This window comes from Cnephaeus nilssonii, assembly GCF_951640355.1.
Source record: "Cnephaeus nilssonii genome assembly, chromosome: 5".
NCBI lineage: Eukaryota > Metazoa > Chordata > Mammalia > Chiroptera > Vespertilionidae > Cnephaeus > Cnephaeus nilssonii.
Genome location: NC_137076.1, coordinates 45,023,990 through 45,044,770, shown reverse-complemented (window position 1 = coordinate 45,044,770; position 20,781 = coordinate 45,023,990). Strand labels below are relative to the sequence as shown.

General features: G+C 38.9%; 1 protein-coding gene across 1 annotated transcript; it reads left to right on the top strand.

Moving 5' to 3' along the window:
- The first annotated feature begins 7,379 nt into the window (after positions 1-7,379).
- Positions 7,380-20,667, top strand: PPID (peptidylprolyl isomerase D). Its single transcript, XM_079770428.1, has 10 exons — positions 7,380-7,596; positions 8,897-9,037; positions 11,150-11,256; positions 12,959-13,147; positions 14,586-14,708; positions 14,868-14,974; positions 16,641-16,782; positions 19,128-19,214; positions 19,311-19,353; positions 20,105-20,667. Exons 1-10 carry the CDS (start codon positions 7,512-7,514, stop codon positions 20,191-20,193), a joined length of 1,113 nt encoding a protein of 370 aa, XP_079626554.1. The 5' UTR covers positions 7,380-7,511; the 3' UTR covers positions 20,194-20,667.
- The last annotated feature ends 114 nt before the right edge of the window (positions 20,668-20,781 follow it).

The following is a 20,781-nucleotide window of genomic DNA, read 5'->3' as shown; positions in this document are numbered from 1 at the left end:
AATTGATGGGTCAAAGAGTATAAGTACTTGCTTTTAATAAATATTAACAAATTACTTTCACCAATAATGTATGAATATACAAGTTTTCCCCATAGCCTGGCCAATTTAGGTCATTAACTTTTGAGTTTTTGACAATCAGTGTATTCTTTTTTCATATCCAGAATGTATTTGTTAAAACATCAGCCTCTATGCGGTCTCCACTTTCGGTCCTTGGGTGTCAGGGTTCTCTTCTGCAAGTTTTCCATTGATCATTCAGGAAGTTTTTCTGTATTTTAGTTGTAATATCAGTTTGTTCCTGGCAGCCACTTACTCTGCCGCCATTTTTAATCTCCCACAGTGTATTTTTAATTTGCATTTCTTCTCTTATGAGGGAGTTTTGAACATTAGTTTAAGAGCCATTTGTATTTTCATTTCTGAAAACTATAAATTCATATTCCTTTGTCCATTTTTTAAAAACATGTTGGTCTTTTTCTTATTTGTAGAAGCTCTTTGTATATTATGTAAATGAGTAGTTGGTCTGTGATATGAGTTGGAATAAATTTTTCCACTTGTCATTTGTCTTTGACCTTATGATGGACTTCTCTATGCAGAATTTTTAAAGACTGGAAGTCTAATTCATCAATATTTTCTTTTATGGGTTCTGACTATTGTGTCATACTACAGAAAGCCTTCTCTCACCTGAGATAATTTTTATCACACTTTTTTTTCCTTTTACCATTTAAATCTTTTGCCCATCTGAAATTCATTTTGGAACAAGATGTGGGACTAGTACTTCCATTTATTGTTTTTCCAGATGGCCACCTGCTTGTCCCAACACCATTTATTGAACGCTTCATGTTTTCTGCACTGACATGAAGTGCTGCCTGGGAGATTCTTAGGCAGACTTTAATAGTGTGAGCTTAGGTTGATGTAACAGTGCTTTTTCTTGTGAAACCTCACCTAGCTGGCAGAGACCTCAAACATGCCACTGAGAGCTGCAAACAAGTCAAACCTGTAACATGCTGCAAGTCCACACCCATGCATATATAATGTCGCCAAATTGTAGCCTAAAATGTTGTGAGCACGTGCTTCTTAAGCAGTTAGTTCCTCCACCCAGGAACTAATGTCAAAGGTGGCAGGGAATAGTCCCATGGTTTTTGGCTGTTTGTTTTACAGATTTACTCCATTAACATGTGAGGAAGACCAGAACTTAATATTTGCAAATCACTTTGAATGATGGAGAAGAGTGCTATTGTAATTCTCATGTTATCTTTTTTTATTTCAAGCATGTTATTGTGACATCAGCATTCTAGGCTTACTGAATTTTATTTTAATTAGTATAAATTCATCCCTCTGTGCTCAAGTAGCTGGGAAACCAGGCCACTGGGCGTGGATTATGAGGGCCAATGTTTTGGTAATGGGATGAAACTTTTCAGAACTGGTGATGTCATAGCAGGCCATGAAAGCTGGTTCACCTGGCATTATTGACTAGGATGCTTTTTAAAATAGGACACACATCTGTTTTTCACTGATAATCATACTAATAATGCTGCCAGTAAGATACTGAAAAATCTGGCTATACTTTTTGAATTAAGTTCTGAATTGTCAAAAATAATTATGAAAAATACAAGTTAACATTTAAGGTTATTTGGCTGTGCTCCTTAATGGAAACACTATATAACATAATAGGGAAACCTCTATTCAAGATGCAGAAAGGGTGAGTTTAATCTTGATTCTTTCACTTTTTATCTGAGTGACTCTGAGCAATTAATCTAACTTCTATAAACCTTAATTTGCTCATATATAAATGATGATGTTAACAGCACTTACTGTTATACTGTTTATAAAAAAATAAATTTAAGGCATAAATAAGGCACTCCCCCTCCATCTGACTGGCAAAGATAAAAACACTTAATATTACATTTGGTGGTGAGAGTATGGTGGTGATAGGTACTCTCATACATTGTTTAGGGGAGTGTAAACTGGTATAACCACCACAGAAAACAGTTTGGTACTATCTACCAGAATTACAAATGCACATATAAACCTTTGACCAGCACTTCCTCTACCTGGAAATTGATTGAACAGATGTACTTGTAAATGAACAAACTGACATCTGTATGGGGATACTTTTAACAGTACTGTCATAGGTAAGACAAGAGTGGAAACAACCTAAATTTCCCTCTGTAAGGGGCTGCAGTGATGGACTCCTGCAATAAAATATCATGATGTAATAAAGAACAAGGACACTTTTGTGTTATCAAATGGGAGACTGTCAAGTGTAGAACAGGGTGAAAAACCAGGGGATGGAAAGTACCTAACACACATACATATTTGCTTGTATAATTACAGAAATGCTCAAAGAAAACACTTAAGAAAATGGAAACATTAATTTCCTTTAAAACTGGTATTTCCTGGTGCAATTTTTCTAAGAATTTCCTAAGTGGTCAGGAGACATTTTACTATATAACCTTTCAATTTTTTTTATAATACTGTGAATGTATAACTTAAAGAAAATAAATCAATATAAACTCATAGACACAGACAACAATAGCATAATTACCAGAGAAAATGGGGACCCGAAAGGTACAAGAGAGTATGGGGGGATACATGATGATGAAAGGAGACTTGACTTGGGGTGGTGAATACACAATACAATATACAGATGATGTATTATAGAACTGCATCCCTGAAACCTATAATTTTATTAACCAATGTCATTCCAATGAATTCAATAAAAAATAAAGATGAAAAAAATGTATCAATATAGTTTCTAGGGTACTGATGAACATAATAAGCATGAAATACATATTAGAGCTGATTTAAAATGTCAACTTAATTATAATTATTATTCACTAAAATAAATATATCTTGAGGATGTTTTAAATTAGCTGTTTAAAATACTAAATATTACAAATTTTATAATATATAAGTAATTTTAAACAATAAATGATAAGGGCACATCTTTTAGCCCATGAAGTCCTACAATCTGGATCTGTTTTCATTTACATTTCTAATAAAGGCATTAAAATATTTGCTAATTTAAAATATGGACTTATGCAAAGAATATGACTAGAAGGAAAAGTTTTCCATATACAATTGTGAATTTCTCATGAGTCGGTCTTTGAGCTGTTGAAATTTTTGGTAGATCACAGGTGCCATTTAAGCCTCCCTCAAACATTATTAGATTTTGAAGAAGACATGACAATCCTGAACATGCTTTAGAATTACTTATAGTTCAGTTTTGCTTATAGTTCTGAGTTTCGAATAAGTTTGGATGAATTGAGAACAAATAGAGACTCCTTTTTCTATTTGACATATGCATTAAGGCTCAGACTGCATTAGCTTTTTTCTCAATAAATTGTGCATCTAGGTTCCTCACTCTTATCAGATATTCTAGTACAGTGGTTGCCAAACTGCGGCTCACGAGCCGCAGTTTGCCGCTCTGTTGACTAATGAGTTTGCCAACCACTGACCTAGACTCTCAATCCCAATAATTACAGGCTGTTGTTCCTTGTGATCAAGCCCCTATCCCAGTGGTCAGCAAACTCATTAGTTAACAGAGCGGCAAACCGCGGCTCGTGAGCCGAGCCACAGTTTGCCGACCACTGTTCTAGTATATTCTACTATAACCTTTCATCTTGTTCTCCCTTATACTTTGGTAATAATAGCTTCTCTTCTTTCTCTGGTTTTTAATTTCTTAGACATAAAATTTTAGGCCATGCAATATAATAAAAGCATAATACACAAATTAACCGAATGGTGAAACTACTGGTCGGCAGGGGGCCGGGGTCGCCGAGCAGGTGACGCCAGGCCAGCCAAGGCACCGCCAGTTGGACATCCCCGGAAGGCTCCCAGACTCCGAGAGGGCACAGGCTGGGCTGAGGAACTTCCCTGAGTGCACGAATTTTGTGCACCGGGCCTCTAGTATATATATAATTAACATGATTAGACTCTAATCTCAGGCTGATGAAGTATTTTCCAGGATTTAAGACTTAGATAAAATGGCATCTCCCTATGAAATTATTAGAGTTCCAAAGTTGGATCTCCCAACTTTTTTTCCCCAGTCTTGAATGGAACTCAAGTTATAATGATCTGTCTGTTAGAAAACATTGAACTCCTTAAAAACAGCAACTTTATAGTGCCAGAGCTGGCATGTCTCAGGTACTCAATAATGTCTGCTGAATACAGACCAGTTTTTCCCAGTAGATTTTATACTACTACTAGATGAACTTCAGCAAATATTATCACTTTGAGTGTTTTAGTAAACATAAATTTGTCTGGGTCCTAGTGAGGATCTCAATGATCTACAACCTATGCCTATATAGAGATGTAAACTCAGATGTGTATAAAACACAAGTTTATTTTCCTATAACTCACCTTTAAGTTCAGTTTTGAATTGTCTATTTCAAAGGGTTGGCGATGTCGTAATCTTTGCCAGTTTCTAGTATCCCACCTTTTTCTCCTGGGGTTGAATCTATATTTAAGAATACCCAGTACCCTGGCAAGTTTTTAGGTTGGGAGCCTTTGGTACTTAATGTCATCTATCTACATAGACATCCAATGAAAACCCAACATCCTAACTCTAGTCATTAGTTCTCTCAGGCCTCTCCTGGGGTCAGTTCCCTTCCGCAAGCTCCTTTTCAGGGTGGAGGCTGTCTTTCCTCTTGCAGGGCACACTTGGGGATATTGCTTTGCTCCCACTCCAAGTTAGGGCACAGGAAATCTTTGGGAGTCTGTGTAGTTCCCATCTACCTACTCACCATGAATTCATAACCTGTCTCTGGGGCCTGCTGACCTCCTGGACTTTTGCATTCAGGAATTCTGGCACACCTCCCCCCTGCTCTCAGATCTCACAAACCCATCTATGTAGGTTTGCTGGCTTCTCAGGAATGTAACCAGGGAACATGGTTCAGACTCCTTATCTCTGGGACAGTGGACATCTGCCCCGCCATTGCTTCCCCTCCTGCTATCGACAACCCCCGATTCTCCAGCATAGGAGATGGGTTTGTTTGTTTTAGTATTTTCTGCCATTGGAAAGCTACCTTCTTACAAAAAAAAAAAAAAAAAAAAAAAAAAAAAAAAAGTTTTGTCCTAATCTCTGGCTATGACAGGAGACTTTTTTGTTCCTGTAAAATCAAGCCTTTTGCAACACCAGAGCCAGGAAAAGACTCCCCCCACCCCACCCCCTTTTTTTTTTCTTTCACATTTTTTTTCTTAAAGCTGTAAGCACAGAATCCCTAGCTGCTTGTTGGGGTAGAACAATGGGCAAAGTGATTGAGAGAATACTGGGTGGGGGAGGAAATCTGTTAATATTATCCCACCACATTTATGAAGAATAGACAGAATTAATAACAATAGGGCTCTTAGAGCAAATATTCTTCTCTATCCAGATGAAATTCTGTCCTTAGCCCTAATAAATAGTGCAAGGTCTTGGTTTTGTTTCTTGCTACACATGGGCAAGAAGACTTCAGAAGTCAGAAGCCTTATTTTAAGTAAGCGGACTGACAACGGGGAAAATTGTCTGCCAGGGTGGTTTATCTTTTCACTAGAGATCAGTTTTGAAGTGGTTTTGAAAGGTATGATTCTGTTATTCAAGTTGGTTCCAGGAATATGACAGTTTATGTAAAGCTGTTACTTCACTGAAAAATCTAGACACAGTGAGAGTAACATTTAGTCTTTTACACCTAGAAACTTGTATAACAGGAAGAATCACGTTACATATTCTGAGAATGCAGAGGCATTTTCAAAGCACCTTTCCAGTTTTTATTTTCATTTTAAAGTATGTTAGTATTAGTAATTATAATACAGTATTAGGTATTTGTAATTAATTATTGCTGACATGTCACATATGAAAATATATAATTCACTTAATCCTTATAAAAACCTTAAGATACATATAATATCCTAATTTAGAGATACAGAAGCTGAGGCACAGAGGCTAAGTCCAAAGTCACAAGTTATTATCTATAAGGTTGAATTAGAAACCCAGAAGTATGATGGTGGAATAGAAGTGTGTATGCTGCCTAGTTGATCATAATGATATTCATCATGATAATAATGGTTAGGAGATTATGGCATAAAAGCAACAATTCTTTGAATAATAATCTGAAGACTGATTTTAAGCTAGTAAATTAAAATAAAAATTTTAATGTGAATTTATTATTTGGTATTTGTGAGACAAAGTGTAAGTTACCAGTCTGCAGCCTGGAAATGAGACTGAGTTAGAGAACAATTGATTGTGACGCTTATTTATCCAGAGACACAGAGGTTCTGTGCTCAGCTGTTCTTGATCTTCAGGGAACCACAAGGTAAAAACACCATGGAACATTTTATATTAATTTAATTTAATTTTTTAATTTTTTTAATATTAATTTTAATGTGCTGGACTTTGAAAGGATCAGCATGAAGAGTTGATAATCCTCTCAAATTATACATAAAAGGCACAAGGAAATAAAAATTTTAAAAAATCCCCACCCGAAAATATGTTGTGTGTGTTTTTTGTTTGTTGTTGTTTTTTTGGAGAGAGGCAGAGAGACAGAAACATTGACGTGAGAGAGACGAAACATCCAAGGGTTGCCTCCCGTACCCACCCCTGACCGGGCACCAACCCAAACCTTAGGTATGTGCCCTGCGGGGGGATAGAACCTGCAACCTTTCTGGTGTACAGGCGAGGGCGCTCTAACCAACTGAGCAACCTGGCCTGGGCACCTCTCTTACAAACATTCTCAAGGCCATCAGCATTGTGTAACTCATCCTCTCATTCAAAAATATTTACTGAGCACAGGTTATGTGCCAGACACTGTTAGAAGTGCTGGGGATAGAGCAACGAAAAAAACAAAATTTTTGTCCTCGTGGAGTTTAACGGGAGGAGAAAGGTGAAAACAGTAAATGAACGAACAATTAGAATAGTACCAGCGCTGAGGAGCATACCACCGCTCTCCTCTGTCCTCCCAGCTTCAGCCGCCTGGAGCCTTTAGCCTAACCTCTGTCACCTATACCGCGAATGTGCAGACCGAATTGTAACAATAACGCGCAACTAACGAGTCAGCTCCCACCAGGCTGGGTCACGCACTGTGCCAAGTGCTTTACTCCCTTCGTCCCTAAGACGCCCCTCCGAGGTAAGCCCTTCCACTCCCACGTTCCAGAGAAGCCAACACCAGCGCGTGGCAGACCTGGGGCTGGGAGGGGAGGACTTCCTCCGAAGTTCTCCTACACCACGATGGCAGCCAAGGCGATGAAACACAAGCGGAAAGGATAAAAAGATTGAAGCTGCAGCTTCACTGAGTGAGAAATAAAGGGAAAACCAGAAGATTGAGCCACTCGGGACCCGACGCGCGCCGGTCCCAGCGCGTGGAAGCGCGGCGGGGAGGCGGCGCCGGAAGTCGAGCTGCAGCTTCCGGTCCTGACGCCGGAAGTGGCTCGTCAGCGCCGCCTTCAGGTCTCCGTGGACACAGCCGCTGTTGGGGTTTCGGTGACTCTGCAGCCACGAGGTGCCTGGAATCGGCTTCCAAGCGCGTCTGCAAGTCACAATGTCGCACCCGTCCCCCCAAACTAAGCCCTCCAACCCTAGTAACCCCCGAGTCTTTTTTGACGTGGACATCGGAGGCGAGCGAGGTGAGCGGAGTCCGAGACACGGAGAAGGGCCCCGAGGAGGCTGGGCTTCCCGGGATTCCAGGGTCGCCGTGGGGGGGGGGGGGGGGCGGTCCGCGTCGGGCCGGGGGCTGCTCAGTGGAGCAGAGGGAATGGCCACCCGGACGGTACCGCCTGAATCCATTAGCCTTGGATTTGGGGTTGGGTCGAGCCAGCGCCCTTTGTCGAATGCCACCGATCGTGCGGAAGTTTCTGGAAATTTCTGGTTCGGGGATTGTGGCCATTAGGTTGGTCTCTCCTATTTGCACCCCCCCGCCACCTGGCAGCATTACGTTGGCATAAAATAAGATTATTTTATGGTTTCAGTGAGACATCCAGGAAACCCGGGGATGTGCGTCAGTCAGGGGGGCTCCCGTCCCGCCGTGTGTTCGGCCACGCGAGCTCTACCAGCAATTGTCATGTGATTTACAGATTAAAGTGACTTTTGCGTGTGGCTTCTTCCGTATTACTGATTCTCAGCTCAGCGGTCCAGTCGGATTGGTGACCATTTTCTCTGTTTGGGCCTCGGGGAAAGTCAGTTCCCTGTGGCGACGGGGTTGCCTAGGCTACGTGAGCAGCCCCGAAGCTCCCTAAACTCGTGGATGCGCCTATTGCTTGGTAACCGAATGGCGCCTGTTCTGGAACGTGTTAGAATTGCTGACCGGGCAGTGTGTTTGAATGCTGTACAGACGTACACAACAGGATTCAGGGATCCCCGTGGATGATCGTGTGGACACACACACACACACACACACACACACTTATATGTACATTCAGTTTGGTGTGAAACTGGTGCCAGGTTTATTTTTACCTGCCTCAGGAGTTAGCTAGAATGGCAGCTTTTCCAGCTTTTGCTTCAAGAAGCTGTAGCAGGCAGGTTCCAAAAAGCACAAAGGCTACGGCAATGCCCAAAACTCAGGCAGTCCGACTTACACAAAGAATTTTTTAATTTTTTTTCCCCCTGTAGTTAGTTGGTGATTGAAAATTCCGAGTACATGTTGAAGAAATTACTCAGAACTTAAAACATTTGTTCTTCATGGTGTCCCTTATATGGTGCTGGTCTTCTGGCTGTTGTATCTAGGAACCATTGTAAGGTGTAGAAACATAATTGTTTCAAATTTGTATGCTTAAGTAGGCTAAATTTGAATACTAGAAAAATGATTTAAAAAAAAGAGAACTTGAAATCTTAGTCGTCATAATTTTACTAACTGACCTTTTATCATTTGCTTACTTGGTTGTTTGTTTTGCATACTGACACTGTTTCTTATTTATTTATTTTTTTTAGTTGGTCGAATTGTCTTAGAATTGTTTGCAGATATTGTACCCAAAACTGCAGAAAATTTTCGTGCATTGTGTACAGGAGAAAAAGGCATTGGATCCACCACTGGGAAACCTCTGCATTTCAAAGGTTGCCCTTTCCATCGAAGTATGTAAATTTTGTGAAACTGATTCTTACACATAATCAAATCCTGTCCTATAGGAGTTGGGGAAGACACTGTGGGGCAAAGGTTAAAAATTACACTATTGGTTTCCAAGAGGATGCTTTGACACCTGAGGCAATAGCTCCGTTTCATAAAGGTTGGGCTGAAAAGGGAGAATTAATTATAGGAGTGTACTAAGGTTTATTTCAAGAGAAATGCAATACACTAGGTTCACCAGTCCTCTAACTTCAATGTGCTTAGATTGAGAAAAAAGGGAGTGGCCATGATAAAAAAGTAGACCCTGGATAGCTTGACCACCAAGTGATAAAAAAGTTAAATCTCCTTCTTCTTGGGCAGGATTGCTTGGGAAGGCTGCAGCTGGTTTAAAAATTTAGTGTCTTGGGCACATGGTGTGCTTTGTGATTAAAAGTTGACATTTCACACAGCTTACCACACTTCCTAATCATACTTTTGTTTAGTGATTGTCTGGTGGTTCTCCCAATAGACTGAAGGTTCTAAAGAATTAACATAGCAGGCCCTGGGACTGCTGTCCTTAGAAAGGTCTGCTCGCAAGGTTGGCCATTGAGTAGAGTCTGGGAACTTGGAACTTGAACCATTCCCAAAATCATAAAGGTGGATTACTATGCCTAGACTCTTTATATTATATAAGTAATTTGATTTCCTTTTGGGAGTCTGGAATTTTGGTACATACTAGGCAGAGGATGCCTCTATGATCATCCTCAATGAAAATCTAGGGTGCTGAGTCTCTACTGGGCTTTCCTGGGCTGAAACAAATCATATATGTTATTGCACTTTCTTTGCTGGGGGAAGAAAATGCTCTGTGACCAGCTTGTGGGAGGGTGAGAGCACAAGGAAGCACATGGATTCCTCTAGCTCTGCCTGTATCTTTTCCCTTTATTATCTAGTTGTGTTTCCTTACTGTATTGCTATAATACAACCAAATGCTGAATCCCATGAATCAAAGGGAATTTCTGAACATTGGGGTAGTCTTGGGAATCTTTGACACCAAGAGATGATTTTTGCTGAAATATTTCTACTACAGTATAACCAATCTTAGAATAATTGGCCTTTATTCCGTAGACATTATTGAGTGACTAATATGTGCCCAACCATACACATAGTTACAAGGATGAAAGACAGAGTTGCTGCCCTGGCTGGTGTGGCTCAGTTGGAGCATTGTCCCATATACCAAAAGGTTGCGGGTTCGATCTCTAGTTGGGGCCTGTACGGAAGGCAACTGATCAGTGTTTCTCTCACATGGATGTTTCTCTATCTGTCTCTACCTCTCCTTCCCTCTCTCCCTCTCCCTCTTTCTAAAAAATCAATAAACATATCCTCAGGTGAGGATTAAAAAACATAGAGTTGCTGTACTTAAGGAGTTATTTGTTAGAAAAGACAGGTCATTATGATATACTAGAGGCCCAGTGCACAAAATTCATGCACTCGGGCAGGGGTGGGGGGAGGGAGAGGGTCCCTCAGCAGCCCCTTTGACCTCTCGCAGTCCGGGAGCCCTCAGGGGATGTCTCACTGATGGTCGATTTGCGTATTACCCTTTATTATATAGGATGTTATAAAATGGAGGTAGAGTCTAGCAACTAGGGGAGAAAAATTAGGAGATCTAACTTTGAGGTGCCAGTGATAGTTTTATTGCAGAGGTGCCATCGGAATTAATTTTCTTAGTGTTCGTGGGGGATCAGGCAGTAAAAGTACTTTGGACTCAGATTGTAAAAAGTCTTTTAAGAGTAAAATGGTGGGGAAAGGAGAGTGACATGACTAGAGTCATTTTAGGAAGTTGTCTTTATTATATATTCACTAGACACCCAATGCACGAAATTCGTGCAAGGAGCTCGGCCCTCTCAGCCCCAGCTGGCTCTTGCAGCCCCAGCTTCGTCCGGAGGGTTGTCCGGATGGTCATTCGAATGACCATCTGGACAGTTGTTCTGCTGTTCAGTCTAATTAGCATATTATCTCTTTATTATATAGGATTAGTTAACATTGCTGAAGTCATAGCTTTGTTTCATTTTTTTTTATTAAATACTTTTGGGTGACAACATGAATATAGCTTTGTTTCTAATAGCTATTTTCCTTTTTTGTAGTTATTAAGAAATTTATGATTCAGGGTGGAGACTTCTCAAATCAGAATGGGACAGGTGGAGAAAGTATTTATGGTGAAAAGTTTGAAGATGAAAATTTCTATTATAAGGTAAAGTAGACAAAATGCATGTTATGATAATAAAGGGTACTATGCGTGGGCACTTGTTGGGTTAAGACACTGATAAATGTCTCAAGTGTGTTGAGATTCTCCTCTTTTTAAAAGGTGTCATATTTGGCAATATGCATCTTTGATATGGAACATTTTCATCCAGTAATGATTTGGCAAAAATACTATAGTTATTTCAGTGTGATCCAGGTTTACATACTTCAGTAAAGCTAATGAGTTTAAAGTGTGGCCACCATATGGCAAAATTGTTTCCAGGAAAATGTTCTCATTATCAGAAGGATGGTAACTTGTGCATCTTTATGCTTGAATTTGAAGAGAAACAAAACCATCGCTAATATCCAGGATATCAGGGGATTTGCAAACTAGAGGATATGGTTAATGTCCAAGCTCCTAAAGGACATTAGTGGTGCCTGTGCCTTATCTTCATTGTCCCAAGATGTAATCGGGTTATATTGCATCATTCAAGTTATAAGAATGGACATGTAAGTACAAAAGTAAAGTGATCTTTTTGGAAAAGAGGAAAATGAACAAGGTAATAACTTCAAAAGAAAATCTCATCAATCTTTTAAGCAGTATTTATTGACTGCAACTGTTTGAGTTTAATACTGTCACTGGCACCAAAGGGTTTATAAAAATGAAAGGGCTTGATGACAAGGAGTTTATAATCTTACTGGGAAGATAAGATTAAAACACATGGGACAACTGGAGAATAACAATATGCCTGCAATATCATTTATTTGGTCTGGCCCTGCCAAGGCATTACACTATATTGTTTGATCTAAATGATACTACAGTTTACCATAGTTTTGTGTATGGTCAGTATTTAAATGTTTGACCAAATAACAGGCTAAGTTTTAAGTTGATAATTTTGTATGGTCCTCAAATAATGTTATAAATATTCAGTGGCCTTTGGCAGAAAAATGGTTCCCCACCGACACAGTTCTTGCCTTCTACAAACTTTGTAACCTTGAAAGATGAATTAGATTTAGATTGGAGAGTTAAAAGGCATTTTAGGTGGGAAGACTAACATTAGATTTACAATGCTTGGCCCAACAATGAATAAATTTAGAAAGCCTGGTGCCAAGGAAGAAATTTGATTTCAATGTGCAGTAGTTTCTTTTGGTCATTCCCTGAAGAAGTGATTTACATGGGATGAAAGCCATAAGTTTTGGATTCTTTTGAGATTAGGGAAGTACCTAATTGAATATCCTGTCTAAATTGAATAACCTATCACTGTTCCCTGTTTATTGATGTGTAAAGGAAGAATCATAATGTAAGCCCATAAAAGTCAGAAGACTGTTTAGTGTTTCTCAGAAAAAAGACCATCGATCCCTCATAAAAAAAAAGGGCAGAGTATAATTATTAGATTTCCTTAATGTAACATCTTCATCTTAAAGATGAAATATAAGCATTTTCTTAATATGGCCAATTTAGAAATACACCCCCCCCACTGTTGTTTGTTATTTTATTTGATTTCATCAGCATTTGTTGAAGTTTAAAGAGTGATTAAGTAACCCTACATTTTGTGAATTAAAGGTTGTTACTAAAATAAAGTACAATTACACTATATTGTTTGATCTAAATGATATTACAGTCTACCATAATTTTGTGTATGGTCAGTAAAAGAACAATTCAGACTAGTACCTCTAACCTTGATTTTCTTTTAATTAATTTTGTTCTACAGCACGACCAGGAGGGTTTATTGAGCATGGCAAATGCAGGCTGCAATACAAATGGTTCTCAGTTCTTCATCACAACAGTTCCAACTCCTCATTTGGATGGGAAACATGTGGTATTTGGCCAAGTAATTAAAGGAATGGGTGTGGCAAGAATCCTGGAAAATGTAGAAGTGGAAGGTGAAAAACCTGCCAAAGTAAGTAAAAGTTTACCCTAGTTGCTATCTTAAAGAAATGTAAGTAAAAGAATCTGATGATTATTAGCTGGAAAGTGTTAGGATGACTTTTTGTATAGAAGCCTGAATCTGCCACTTAAACTCAAGGAAAAGATTAGGGCACCTTAAAAAGATTTTTATTATTTCATTTTCAATCTTGATGATTTAAGTCTTCCTATACTTGGAAAACTTTGAGTCAGCCTGTATACTAGTTCATCACAGAAAGAGGACAGGAAATGAAGAATCCTGTCCAGACTCTGCCATTTAATTGGTGGTTTGGCCTTGATCTTATTCAATTTTTCTTGGCCTGATTCCTCATTCTACATAAACTAGAGGCCCAGTGCACGAAATTCGTGCACGGGGTGTGTGTCCCTCAGCCCAGCCTGCACCCTCTCCAATCTGGGACATCCCTCTCACAATCCAGGACTGCTGGCTCCCAACTGCTTGCCTGCTTGCCTTCCTGATTGCCCCTAACCGCTTCTGCCTGCCAGCCTGATCACCCCCTAACCACTCCCCTGCCAGACTGATTGACGCCTAACTGCTCCCCTGCCAGCCTGATTGCCCCTAACTGCCCTCCCCTGCAGGCCTGGTCCCCCAACTGCTCTCCCCTGCAGGCCTGGGTCTCCCCACCCCCCAACTGCCCTTTCCTGCAGGCCCAGTCACCCCCAACTTCCCTCCTCTGCCGGCCTGGTCACCCCAACTGCCCTCCCCTGCAGGCTTGATTGCCCCAACTGTCCTCCCTTGCAGGCCTGGTCCCTCCCAACTGCCCTCCCCTGCTTGCCTGATAGCCCCTAACTGCCCTCCCTTGCAGACCTGGTCCCTCCCAACTGCCCTCCCCTGCTGGCCATCTTGTCGTGTCCATATTGTGTCCACATGGGGGCAGCCATCTTGTGTGTTGAAGTGATGGTCAATTTGCATATTACTCTTTTATTAGATAGGATTACTTAAGGGTTTAGACTAGATTATATAACTCTGAAGATCCTTGTGTTTTAAGTCTGAATCAATGGCCATACTACTACCCAACTCAATTGGTAGAGTTGTGAGAATTGGGAACTCTGATACCTGTAGGAGATAGGCTGTCACTCAATAGTAGTAAATTGAAAGCAGTGCCCCTCCTAAAGAAAATTATATAGAGAATGATAAAATTTTCAGTTCATTTTGTGTACACTGAGGTGCTGAAGAGCAATAAAAGACTTTTGTAAAATAGGGACATTGTTCTATTACTTGGAATGTTTATAAAAGGGCTTTTGTAATTAGAGCAGATAGGTGAGCCTCCTAAAGTCAGTCTGTCATTTTAGAAGTGACTTGGACCATGTTGCACATAACTTGCAGCTATATAGCTTTTAAACCCAGACTTTTTTTTTTTTTAAATATCATTAATATGTTAGTGCACTTCTACAATTTAGGATTATTTTTACAGTTGTGCGTTATTGCAGAATGTGGAGAATTGAAGGAAGGGGATGACTGGGGAATATTCCCAAAAGATGGTTCTGGTGATAATCATCCAGATTTCCCCGAGGATGCAGATATAGATTTAAAAGACGTGAGTACTTTCAATTAGTCAAACTTAATTACTTAAATTACTAAAAATATTTAATACTAAAATTTTGAGATATTTGTGTCAATCTGTCTTAGTGATAGAACCCAGCATTAAACCACATTACTTACTAAAATCCAACATATTTGTATTCTTTTTATACAGGTAGATAAAATATTATTAATAACAGAAGACTTAAAAAACATTGGAAATACTTTTTTCAAATCCCAGAACTGGGAGATGGCCATTAAAAAGTATACAAAGGTTTTAAGGTAATAAAATATTTTTAATAAATTGCTTTTAAGAACTTGTAAACTGAAATTCAAGAGCTTATTGTATTTTTGGCAGATTATTTGTAATTACCAGATGTGTTGAAATAGCTGCATTTTTTTGTTGCCTCCAGCTTCTTATTTTGAAAAATTTCCAAATTCAGAAAAGTTGAAATAGTACATGAATAAATGCTCATGTACCTTAACCTACGTTCATTAGTTAATTTTTACCGTTTGTTTTTGAAGAATCACTTTTTAAGAGGAAGCTGCTGATACCATGATACTTCACCCCTGAATATTTGTTATTATAACCTAAGAAACAAAAACATTCTTCTACATAACCTTACTACCATTAAAACTACCCAAAATAGCATTCATACCATATTGCCTAATATGTAATCCACATTCACATTTCCCCAATTGTTTAAATATTTTACTCCAGAGTCAATTGTATCATTTGGTTTTATGTCTCTAGTTTATTCATCTTTAATAGTTCCTATTCTACAAGTTATTTGTCACTTATACTTTGTAGTCTTAAGTAGGATGTCTTATACAATACCATCTGTTTGATTGCTTCCTCAAGGTTAGGTTGAGGATAAATATTTTGGCAAGAGGACTTAACTAGGTGATGTATATTTTCTATGACATCACACATATTGAAAGCACATGTCAGTTTTGAGTTTTGGCACTTGATTAAAGTGATGTCAGCTATAAAAATGCCTTTTCCCCTTTGTAAATAGTAAGTACTCTAAGGTGATACTGTGAGATTGTGTGCATATTCAGTTTCTAACATTTCATCCAGTGGTTTTACATCATCTAAAATCCTTGCCTAATCAGTTATTGCCTTGATGATTGCAGAACTGATTTTTCTAATTTTATCACTCATTCTACAGTTATTATAAGCTGGCATTCTTCTGTTTGAAAGAACCTTTCCTCTCCCCCCCTTTCAAGTATCACTATAGACCTGTGGATTTTTTTCAGGTCTTATACTATTACTATAATTTTTTTTGAAGCCCAAAGGGTTCCAGATTTTTCTAGTGGAAGGCCCCTTTTCTACACCCTTTTGACATATTCCTCTTAGTCTGTGATCACTTGGCTTACTTTTTCGCACAAGATGTTCTAGGCTCATTTTTATACTTAACCTGTTTCCAGATTGGGTATCGGCAATTTCTCCAAGTAGCGCTGATTCTTTTCAGTGGGGAATAGACTTTAAAGAACAAATTCTGGGGACCAGGTATGCTTATTGTTTCTGAGTCCTTGTCAGTGGACAGAGCTAGGAACTGTATTAAGTGACAATTCAAAACCAACACTACAGGGTTCTTCACCTTTCCCATTCCATTCCCTGTGACACAATGAGAACCTTGCTTCTCAAAGTACATAATAGAGACCTGGTTTTTAAAAATAGTGTCTAATAGTGCACAATTATCTTTAGATATGGGGATTATTCTTAAATTGGCCTGTTTGAACAATTTGGAAAAAAGTTGTAACAAATAAATTATCTGAAGAAAAAAAGGATTTAATGAAAAGATAATGAATATTAAGAATATTAATATTAGCATTTGATAAACTTTTTATATCAGAAATAACCTAACATTTTTTGGCATAGTTGAAGAAGCAGAATATGTCTTATGCTGGCTTTACATTTTACTTTTATTAATCTATTCTCCAGATATGTGGAAGGTTCAAAAGCTGTTACTGAGAAAGCAGATAGATTGAAGCTGCAACCTGTGGCTTTAAGTTGCATGCTGAATATTGGTGCTTGTAAACTAAAGATGTCAAATTGGCAGGGAGCAGTTGACAGTTGTTTGGAGGTAAGTCTGTTTGCTGTTAAACTTTTTGACAGGGTTGGATTATGATTAATGAACTTGAACAAAACAATTTTATATACTATAACTAGAGGTCCAATGCACGAAATTCGTGCAAGAGTAGGCCTTCCGTCCCCTAGCTGCCAGCATCGACTTCTCTTTAGCACCTGGGACCCAGGCTTCCCTTGCAGCCCCGGCTTTGTCCGGAAGGACATCTGGTCTAATTAGCATATTACACTTTTATTATTATAGATGCAGGTTCGGGCCGAAACCAGCTTTCCGACATCCCCTGAGGGGACCCAGATTGTGAGAGAGCGTAGGCCAAGCCAAGGGACCCCACTGGTGCACGATCAGGGCCGGGGAGGGACACGAGAGGTTGGCCAGCCAGGGAGGGCTCCAGGGCACGTCTGGCCCATCTTGCGCAGTCCCAATCGGCTGGACCCCAGCAGCAAGCTAACCTACTGGTTGGAGCATCTGCCCCCTGGTGGTCAGTGCACGTCATAGCGAGATGTTGAGCAGCCTTAGCATATCATTAGCATATTACGCTTTGATTGGTTAAATGGACAACCAGACACTTAGCATATTAGGCTTTTATTATATAGGATATATCATTGCATAGGACCTGATGAGACTCAATAAACATGTCATTTCATCTCTAAATATTTTGGACATCAGTTTTTCTTTCAATCCATTTACTTAGCTTATTATGTTACTTAATATCTATTAAGATACTTTTCCTTTTTTCCTCAAAGCACATGTATCAGCTCACTTATTCATTTAACATATTGAACACCTGTTATGTGCTAGGCATTGGAAGACAAAGCCAGGAATGATTAAGAATATGGGTTATGGATTCAGTCAGACATAGTTTTTTTATTAGACCTCTCACTTACTAACTTTGTGATCTTGGGTAAGTTCCTAATTTAAAAGTCTTCTTTATATTTAAAGTGGAAATAATACCTGCCTTATGGATTTGTTATAAGGATTATATAGCACTAGAGGCCTGGTGCACGAAATTTATGCATGGGTAGGGTCCCTAGGCCTAGGCGGCGATCAGGGCCTTCTGGCTGCCGGCTGGAGCCTTCCTTCTCTGGCCGCCAGCCTGGGTCTTCCTTTATTCTGTGCTGCCCCCTGGTGGTCAACGCATGTCATAATGATACATCAAACTCCCGGTCGAACTCCCGAGGGGACAATTTGCATATTAGGCTTTTATATATAGATAGATATAGATAGATATGTAAAGCATTTAACAGTGTTGAGCACATGTTAAGCACCTTTATGGAGACATCCAGAAATACTAACAGCAAAAGCTAGAAAGGTAAAAGCATACCTTACTTAAAAAGCACAATTATGACTTTCTCCCTATTGCAGAGCTGAAAATTTTCCATACTAAACCATGTATTTTAGAAAGACCACCTCCAATAATTTTAATGTATATTGCACATTCTGCACATAGACCAGTTATGTCCATAGCAAGGAGAAATAAAATGAGATCCTAATTTGGTAGGGTAGGTGGAATAGGGATAAGAATATAATTAGAATGGAGTATACAACAGACGAAAGATGTTATCAAAGGAAAAGATTAGTCTTCACCAATCGTCTGGATCTCTTTTTGACCTTTGTGAGGCAGATAATGTACCCTTTTCAGTAAATCTAAGTACTGACCTTTAAAAGATAAGTAAAAAAATATTTTTAAAACATTTCAGAGTAGAGACCTATTAAAAGTTATTCATCCTCCTAAAAAATTACATGTATACAGGCTTTTATTCAAATTGGCTTTCTTTGATAAGTTAGGGCCGAATCAGGAAATAGAACCATAGAGAACTTTAAAATAAAAGAAAATGTAAGGGGACTGGAATAATAAGGGATTAGCTAGTAAAGAGAATTCCAAGGTGATGGGACCAGCGTATCTGTTTCCCCTAGGTGGGTGTGGAGCCCCTCGGAAGAGGCACCTCTCTAGACCGCTGGCTGAGGTCCAGACTCTTTGGAAAGGGGATGGCCATGGCTTTTGTGTAGCAGAGGCAGTCATTGAGCACCACACTTGTGCCACTCACTGGAGTGCCTGGGGAACTTGCCTGTGGAGAGTTGCTTTATGCTACTGACCAAACTGTGCAGGAGCCTAATAAGAGGAGCACATTGGAACCTGGAAGAGAAATCGGCTTTCTCTTCTATGTCCATGTAGAGCCCTCTACTGACAAAACTTAACATTGTGCTAGCTGGCAGAGGAGAGATTTATAGGGTTCATTTCCTTCACAGAGCAGTGAAGGGTTGATTTGGAACTGATAGGCAATAAATTTAAATCGATACATTTAATACTTAATATGAAGTATTAATTTGATTCTTCTTTCTAGGCTCTTGAGATAGATCCATCCAATACCAAAGCACTGTACCGTAGAGCTCAAGGATGGCAAGGATTGAAGGAATATGACCAAGCATTGGTAAAATTTTGTCCTAAATTTAATTTTTTAAAAATAGACAACCACCTTCATAAGTCATATACCTAATATTTCCTAAAAACTTTTTTCCAATTAAAGGCTGATCTTAAGAAAGCTCAGGAGATAGCACCGGAAGATAAAGGTAAGTTGGCAGTTTTTGTAATGAAAGTTCACTTTGTCCTTTAAGAATTTCTCTTCATGAAACACTGTACAGTTTGCCACTTAGTATTTATTCCACAGATATTACAGAATGCCTGTCATTGGGCCAGGCAATGATCATACTGCATTGAGCAAATCAGGGTCCCTGCTCTCAGAGAGCTTACATTCTAGTCCCTCTCCAGAATACTATCTTCACATATCTGAATACTATTTGTCCTACAGTATCATTTGAGTTCTAGTTCCTATTAATTTAATTCTAGTCAAAAGTACCAAATGAGTATTATGGTGAATTTAATGTTTAGGACCATTCCTTAAGCTGAATGTGGCCATAACCTAAATATTCTAGCTAATAGACTAATAGAAAAGCTTTCTGATGCCGTGACAAAAATAAGTTTGTCTTTCAAATACTCCAACTGTTAATAGTGATACTACATCTAGATATTAAAATATACCTTTGGCTTCTTTAATACTAAAGTAAAACAGGAGGCACTTCTCTAATGGAGAAGGCAAATCTGTATAATTCAATTTGAATTCTCTCAATAGACAGTTTTCTAAGATTATGCTTCATGATCATGTATTTGTGCCATTGCTTTCTCAGTATACAATTATTCTGTTAATAGAGCAAGAAGAATTTTATCAAGGGAAGTTAACTATCATACTAAAACATCAGTGTGTTGGTCAACCTAATTTTTGGATGTTTGAAAACTAACTCCTATTACATATTTATTTTGCAGCTATCCAGGCAGAATTGCTGAAAGTCAAACAAAAGATAAAGGCACAGAAAGATAAAGAGAAGGCAGCGTATGCAAAAATGTTTGCTTAATAGGAATTCAATTATGCTTAAATATTACACATTGATGTATAAAGGCAATAAGAAAATTTAAGGGATTTTTGTCTATTAAATATGATCCCTAATGTGTTTCCTTTGATACTTCAGTTCCCCATTGTTTACAGTTTAGAAATACTGATATCGGTTCACTCTAATAAAAGTGTTACAAAGTACAGTGAAGTTGACCCCTACCCCCCAGGCTATCTGTATTACAAAGAATAATGGTGTTCAACCTATTTTTAAACTAAAGATACATCTTGTTGAATAAACAGATGAAAGTTTAAATTTGTGTTATTTCCCTTAATTCCTTGATACAGCTTTCTGTAAACTGGTTGGTTTGTGCTGGTGTTTTATACTCATAGGACCAGATAGTAAATTTTTAGGACCATTGTATTCTGTCACAATTACTCATTTCTGCAAGGGGAATGGCATGGCTGTATTCCAAGAAAACTGTAAGAAAAGTGGTGGGCTAGATGCCAACCTCTGCTCTAAAGTATACATTTATTTTTATACTTGAAGTTTTGAATTTGGCAAGTCAAATGTACACAAAAGGCCACATTCAGCTTTATTTTTGCTGTTGGT

Coding starts and splice junctions, on each gene's coding strand:
- PPID (XM_079770428.1), top strand. CDS start 7,512: ATGTCGCACCCGTCCCCCCAAACTAAGCCCTCCAACCCTAGTAACCCC. Junction 9,038..11,149: donor AGGTTGCCCTTTCCATCGAA/GTATGTAAATTT, acceptor CCTTTTTTGTAG/TTATTAAGAAATTTATGATT. Junction 11,257..12,958: donor ATGAAAATTTCTATTATAAG/GTAAAGTAGACA, acceptor TTTGTTCTACAG/CACGACCAGGAGGGTTTATT.